Source organism: Pollachius pollachius (assembly GCF_949987615.1).
Source record: "Pollachius pollachius genome assembly, chromosome: 18".
Lineage (NCBI taxonomy): Eukaryota > Metazoa > Chordata > Actinopteri > Gadiformes > Gadidae > Pollachius > Pollachius pollachius.
In genome coordinates this window covers 12,928,975-12,936,474 of record NC_136951.1, presented here as the reverse complement: position 1 = coordinate 12,936,474, position 7,500 = coordinate 12,928,975, and the positions used below count along the sequence as shown (strand labels likewise).

The following is a 7,500-nucleotide window of genomic DNA, read 5'->3' as shown; positions in this document are numbered from 1 at the left end:
GGGTTGGTAGGGTTAGTAGAGTAAGGGTTAGGGTTGGTAGGGTTAGTGGAGTAAGGGTTAGGGTTGGAAGGGTTAGTAGAGTTATGGTTAGGGTTGGTAGGGTTAGTAGAGTAAGGGTTAGGGTTGGTAGGGTTAGTAGAGTTATGGTTAGGGTTGGTAGGGTTAGTAGAGTAAGGGTTAGGGTTGGTAGGGTTAGTAGAGTTATGGTTAGGGTTGGTAGGGTTAGTAGAGTAAGGGTTAGGGTTGGTAGGGTTAGTAGAGAAAGGATTAGGGTTGGTAGTGTTAGTAGAGTAAGGGTTAGGGTTGGTAGGGTTAGTAGGGTTAGGGTTGGTAGGGTTAGTAGAGTAAGGGTTAGGGTCGGTAGGGTTAGTAGAGTAAGGGTTAGTGTTGGTAGGGTTAGTAGAGTAAGGGTTAGGGTTGGTATGGTTAGTAGGGTTAGGGTTGGTAGGATTAGTAGAGTTAGGGTGAGTTGGGTGAGGGTTGGGGTTGGTAGGGTTAGGGTGAGGGTTAGTAGGGTTAGGGTTAGTAGGGTTGGGGTTAGTAGGGTTATGGTTAGTAGGGTAAGGGTTCCTCACTGACAAAGGAATGGGGACGATGTGCTACTGGGTACTAACAGCCTTGACTCCACACTGAAACGGCCTAGAAGACAACTCTCAAAACACAGACGGGACTCCGTGTGACAGCTGGGGATGAAGCGTTGCATTATGGGAAAATTCACACATCTGTGTGGTCATTTTGCTAAAGTTTTTTCTCACCAGAGATAAAGTTAGTTTTGTTTTGCCTCTTCGCTCCCTGGTCTGTCTGCGTGAGAAATTGGTTTGGTTGTGAGCTTCTCTCTCTCTCTCTGTCTCTCTCGCTCGCTCTCGCTCTCTCTCAAATCCTCACTCAGTCTTATCTTAAGTGCTATTTTACATTCTTCGATTTGTTTGTAAAAGGTCAATTTGAAGAGCAAAATGAAAGCAGTGTTTGTAAAGTCTGGTTCAGGGTCAGTGTTGGGGCAGAATGGAGACATCTCGCTGAATAGATATTATTTTACAGCAGCCACACAATCGTTCAAACATGAGGCAGGCTTTCCTAGCTCTACAGATAACCTCCCTCATGCATGGCTGCAAAGACCCAAGGATTAGAGCAGAGTGGTTAATATGCTGGAACTACTGTGTTGTTGGCATGGTACAAGGCGTCGGTAAACAGCATGGATCTGCTGACAAGATGGATCTCTGAGCAGCTCCAAGCCCTGGTTCTCCTCTCCCTGCAGAAGTTACTGGCTGCCAGGCCTGTGAGAGCTCAGCTGCTAGGGGACAGGAATGCTTTTCTTTCCCATGAAGTTGCAGGCAAATCAAAGGCACAAAGCAACAAACCCAATAATGCTTGATAACCAAACCACAGACATCATGGATGTGTGTTATAATATGCACCACAGGGTTGAACAAAGAAGACTTGTGCTGATATCAATGATGAAACAGAACAACTTTCTCATCTTATTTTGAGCTGTGACCCTGGGGAATGGTAAGACCAGCTGATGGATCATTGTGTTCATAGCAATGGTTGTTATGGTCGGTTTAGAATGTCCAGGTTAAAGCCAGAAGAAAGAAACAAACAAGACCACAAGCTAACACGCACTTATCCTCACAGCAGACGACTTTTATTTCCTCTCTGTCTCTGTCTCTGTCTCTGTCTGTCTCTCTCTCTCTCCCTCCAGGAGACCCAGGCTGATCTTGTGGGCTCCCCCTCGGTGGAGGTCTTCTCCCCGGAGGACGAGGAGAATCCCTATGAGCTGGTGACCTCGGTGACCTCTGCCATAACGCGTAAACCCAGCTCTCTGGACATCAGCAGCCGCCAGACCGCCGCACACAACAACGGTAGGAACACAAACTCAAAGGGGACATATTATACCACCAAGCGTGAGTGTGATTAGCCGTTAGAAGCCGTTTTGAAAATGTGCAGCTTCTGACATCACAGGTGGGCGTGTCCACCTAGATGTGTGCTGGATAGATCAGTCTACCAGACTTCCCAGTGGACTGTAGCAAACGTTTCTCATCTATCCGTCATATGTCTAGGTGGACACGCCCACCTGTGATTTCAGAAGCTGCACATTTTCAAAACAGCTTGTAATGGCTAATCACACTCACACCTGGTGGCATAATATATACCCTTTAAGACCTCTAAATTCCTCACAAACCGAAGACCTCTGAAGTCCTAACAACGTTAGGAAAACAAACTGAAGAACTTAAGTCCTCAGGAACACAAACAGAAGACCTCTATAGTCGTAGAGAGAGAGAGCGAGAGAGAGAGAGCAAGAGAGCGCAAGTTTTATTGGTGGTTAATTGGAGTTTCCTGTTGAGGTGTTGATGGCTCCTGTCGTGGTTCCTGCTAATGATCCTCACAACATGATCATTTATCATGTCAAACCCGGGGGAACATTAAGGCCAATTAACCAAAGATCGTCTCATTTGTAACACATAAACGAGATGTGAAGGGGAGTCGTCTCTCAGACGACTGATCTTCTACCAGAAGTGATGGCAGAACTTTCCTGCATCCAAAATAAAATGTTATTCTTCTGTAAAATGTTGAGACTTGGCTGTAGGCCAGTCATCTTTTGGAAAGTGTACTTTAGATTTGACTGTGAACTACCACACACATATGTATCTTGATACAGCATCTCATCATCCATTAAGAAGTATAATATGTAATTTCTGCCGCTAGGGGTCATGTCATGATATAAAAGAAGTAGGAGTGGAAGTAACATAATGTTAACTTGCTGACTTACCCTTGCTTGAGTCGACTACCAATACAGCTTTAGTTACCCTGTAATGTGATGTTGGGGTAGTTTACACCTGTAGGTAATGTTGCATGGTAGTTTACTGATATAGATGATGCGATGTCGTAGTTTACAGCTGTATATAATGCAATGTGGGGTAGTTTACAGCTGTAGATTATGTTATGTGGGGTAGTTTACGGTTAATGTTAGATAATGTTTGACAGGGATCACTCAGACCTTAAAACAGGGGTTCACTCAGACCTTAAACAGGGGTTCACTCAGACCTTAAACAGGGGTTCACTCAGACCTTAAACAGGGGTTCACTCAGACCTTAAACAGGGGTTCACTCAGACCTTAAACAGGGGTTCACTCAGACCTTAAAACAGGGGTTCACTCAGACCTTAAACAGGGGTTCACTCAGACCTTAAACAGGGATTCACTCAGACCTTAAACAGGGGTTCACTCAGACCTTAAAACAGGGGTTCACTCATACCTTAAACAGGGGTTCACTCAGACCTTAAACAGGGGTTCACTCAGACCTTAAACAGGGGTTCACTCAGACCTTAAACAGGGGTTCACTCAGACCTTAAACAGGGGTTCACTCAGACCTTAAACAGCGGTTCACTCAGACCTCATGCAGGGATTCACTTACACTTCAAACAGGTGTCACTCAGACCTTAACAGGTGTTCACTCAGATCTTAAATAGGGATTCATTTCGACCTTAAACAGGGGTTCACTCAGACCTTAAACAGGGGTTCATTCAGACCTTAAACAGGGGTTCACTCAGACCTTAAAACAGGGGTTCACTCAGACCTTATACAGGGATTCACTTACACTTCAAACAGGTGTAACTCAGACCTTAACAGGTGTTCACTCAGATCTTAAATAGGGATTCATTTCGACCGTAAACAGGGGTCACTCAGACCTTAAATAGGGGTCACTCTATTTAAGAGCTTCCTTCAATATTAGCCAGTGGACGTGTGCTATGAAGCTATGCTTGCTGCTGCCCATCTTAACGGGATGGGTTGTGTGGGCTGCGGTGCCCATAGTTGTTTTCACTGCGTAACGTGGCAGCACTCAGTCAACCACAACAAACCCCTCAGAAAATAACAGAAAGCTAAAACGCACCGAACAGAACGCCGCCCACGGCCGCGCGCTCTCCTCCTCTCGCTCCCATGGCGATGCGCTAGTGTCAGTTGTCACGGCAACTGCACCGCCGGTTCTCGGCTTGTGAGTCACCTGTAGGTTGCCATGGGAACTGATACCCCCCATTCCATGCTAGTGTGAGGTCCAATACCTAGTCCTATACCAATACTGCCAGAGTGTGTGTGTGTATGTGTGTGTGTGTGTGTGTGTGTGTGTGTGTGTGTACACCAGTTGGTGTTTGCATGTCTGCGGATGTTTTCATTGCACTCATTGATTGAGTGAAAGAGAGTGAGGGAGTGAGGTAAAGTGATGGTGTGGTGAGAGTGATGGGGGGAGAATGCAGGAGATTTCAAAGAGATCTCCTAAATCTGAAAATGCCTGCAAAACAAATCTCCCAGAAAGCGATGACTGCAGTGATGCTGAAGATGATCCTCTCATCTCCTGCATCCTGCCTGCCTTTCAGTGAGACAGGCGGTGAATGGTGAAATCGCTGGTGTGGACAGAAAGAGTTTGGACATTTTATTCTGATCGGGGCGCAGTGAGAACACGTCCTCAGGCTGATAGGAGCAGCTTGGTGCAGGGTGGTGCAGAGTGGAGCAGGACAGACTGAAGGGTGGTGCAGGACAGACTGAAGGGTGGAGCAGGACAGACTGAAGGGTGGAGCAGGACAGACTGCAGGGAGGAGCAGGACAGACTGAAGGGTGGAGCAGGACAGACTGCAGAGTGGAGCAGGACAGACTGAAGTGTGGAGCAGGACAGACTGGACGGTGGAGCAGGACAGACTGCAGGGAGGAGCAGGACAGACTGAAGGGTGGAGCAGGACAGACTGAAGGGTGGAGCAGGACAGACTGCAGAGTGGAGCAGGACAGACTGAAGGGTGGAGCAGGACAGACTGAAGGGTGGAGCAGGACAGACTGAAGGGTGGAGCAGGACAGACTGCAGGGTGGAGCAGGACAGACTGCAGGGTGGAGCAGGAGACTAGCCCATCCTAGCCTATCCTAGCCCATCCTAGCGTAGCCCATCCTTGCCTAGCCCATCCTAGCCCATCCTAGCCTAGCCCATCCTAGCCTAGCCCATCCTTGCCTAGCCAATCCTAGCCCATCCTAGCCCATCCTAGCGTAGCCCATCCTTGCCTAGCCCATCCTAGCCCATCCTAGCCTTGCCCGTCCTAGACTAGCCGATCCTTGCCTAGCCAATCTTAGCCCATCCTAGCCCATCCTAGCCCAGCCTAGACCAGCCTAGACCAGCCTAGCCCATCCTAGCGTATCTAAGCCCATCCTAGCCTAGCCCATCCTAGCCCATCCTAGCCTAGCCCATCCTAGCCTAGCCCATCCTAGCCCATCCTAGCCTAGCCCATCCTAGCCTAGCCAATCCTAGCCCATCCTAGCATATACTAGCCAATCCTAGCCCATCCTAGCCCATTCTAGCCTAGCCCAGCTCATGTGTGGTGCAAAGAGCCTCATTTGCATGCATGCAAGTCCACACAACCGTCCCTGGTGAGAGGTATGTGTGTGCGTGCGTTTGCGTGTGTGTGAGTATTTTGAGCTGGTATATTTGACAAGCAGGGTCAAAGGTCAGCGATTGGTCGGGGTATCCCAGCTGTTCCATCCTCCACTTAGAGCCCTGATAGACTAAAGTCTCCTTCATTTACACACTGGGCCGTACTTTATAGACAACAGGGCTGTGGAAGAACGTAACATTGTTATATAATACATGTTTTAAAATATACTCCTTAACAATACTAGATACTACTACATATATAATTACACTGTTTATTATTGCATGAAATAGAAGTAATATCGAATAAGTCATTAAGTCTGGGGATAGACAGTAGGTCTGGAACCTGGGGCAGACAGTAAGTCTGGGGATAGACAGTAGGTCTGGGGATAGACAGTAGGTCTGGAACCTGGGATAGAAAGTACGGAACCCGCAGCCATTCATCACCAGAACAAAGGGAGAGATGAGTTCCTTGATGAGCTCTAAGAGAACTCTTTAATACGTTAACTCTGCATTAACATGCTGAATCAGGATCCATGGAGAGTTCAGCATTCATGGCTGTCAGTTGGCATGAGAACGTGCATACACACACGCATACATACACGCATAAAAAAAAGTGCACGCACACACACGTGTACACATGCACGCACACCATCAGAGAGGCGTCGAGGCGAAGGTGACTGCAGGGAAAGCGCACACACACACACACACACACACACACACACACACAAACACATCAAGTCTAGAAATATCTGGCAGCTATGAGGGTATTCATCAAAGCTTTCCCCTTTTCCATCACTTTTGTTTGAAACACATAATCCGACACACCAGTGTTTATGAGTATGTGTTTGTTTGTGTGTGTGTGTGTGTGTGTGTGTGTGTGTGTGTGTGTGTGTGTGTGTGTGTGTTTATGTACGCTGCAGTGCTGTGTGTGTGTGTTTGTGTGTCTTTATGTATGTGTGCGTGTCTCTGTCTGTATTTCTGTACATATGTTTGTATGTGTGTGTGTCTTTCTGTACGTGTGTGTGTGTGTGTGTGTGTGTGTGTGTTTTTGTGTGTGTGTGTCTTTCTGTACGTGTGTGTGTATGTGGGTCTCCTCCGGTGGGTTGATCCAGACGATGGTTTTGTCCTCTGAAGTTTAATTGCTGCCACCTCAGCCTCTCCCCCTCATCTCCTCGTTATTCTCCTCGTTCGTAGTGATGACACGTCAACACACACACATGCATTGTCTAGCATGTGTGTGCATATGTGTATTTATTCATTAGTATTTCATATGGCCGTCTGTGTGCAGTTCTGTTCTGGGGAAGGCACGCACTTCATATACTCCTCTCTTTCTTATATATAAGAGAGAGAGGAGTATATGAAGTATACTTTACTTACTTATCAACGTTTGTTTGTGTGGTTTGTGTCTGTTGGGTGTTTGTGATGCCCAGCCGAAGGTTCTGGGTTCGCAGCCCAGTCTCTGCCTCCTCCTCGAGCATCCTTGTGCTCGCTTATTTGATCTTTGTGTATCCTTTACATACTGATTAGCCTTCACAGATCTGTTTTCTAGGACCGACAGGTAGCGCTAAGACATTCATGATGGGAGGGACTTTAATGTAGCATGGAAGGGGGTTCCTCGGTTTCCTGGCTAAAACTGCCCAACCAGTCTCATTTAATCTGACCCCCTAATAATCCCCCTGTATGATTGGCTGATTCATTAATTCCCTCACTCTCCACCTCAAGCTGGTGTGTGGTGAGGGTTCTTGCACCGAATGGCTGCCGTGCATCACCCATGTGGGTGCTACGCATTGGTGGTGGTTAGTGAGGTCCCCCCTTCACTGTTAAGCGCTTTGGGTGACTGAAAAGCACTATATAAATGTAAAGTTAATTTCATTTCACCTCAGTCTGCTCCCTGGTCCATGACGCAGCAGACGCATGATGAGGGGGGTGAAGTGTTCTTTGAGTTCAAAGTCTGAACATTCTCCGGCTGTACATTGGAGATATTTATAGAGCTGGAATGCTTGTTTTGTTAAACTCTCATATGGGGCTCAGTGAACTGTGCATAATTATGGTTTGGGAACTTAATTATATATCATGGTTTGTTAAACCTGCATTA

At 47.2% G+C, this 7,500-nt stretch overlaps 1 protein-coding gene across 2 annotated transcripts in view; it reads left to right on the top strand.

The window, feature by feature from the left end:
- anks1b (ankyrin repeat and sterile alpha motif domain containing 1B) overlaps positions 1 to 7,500 on the top strand; it is a 119,850-nt gene that overhangs the window by 51,637 nt on the left and 60,713 nt on the right. For both annotated transcript variants that reach the window (XM_079755619.1, XM_079755618.1), the window contains exon 11: positions 1,700 to 1,859. In XM_079755619.1, coding sequence (XP_079611745.1) covers positions 1,700 to 1,859 — 160 coding nt within the window. The remainder of the gene's footprint in view (positions 1 to 1,699; positions 1,860 to 7,500) is intronic.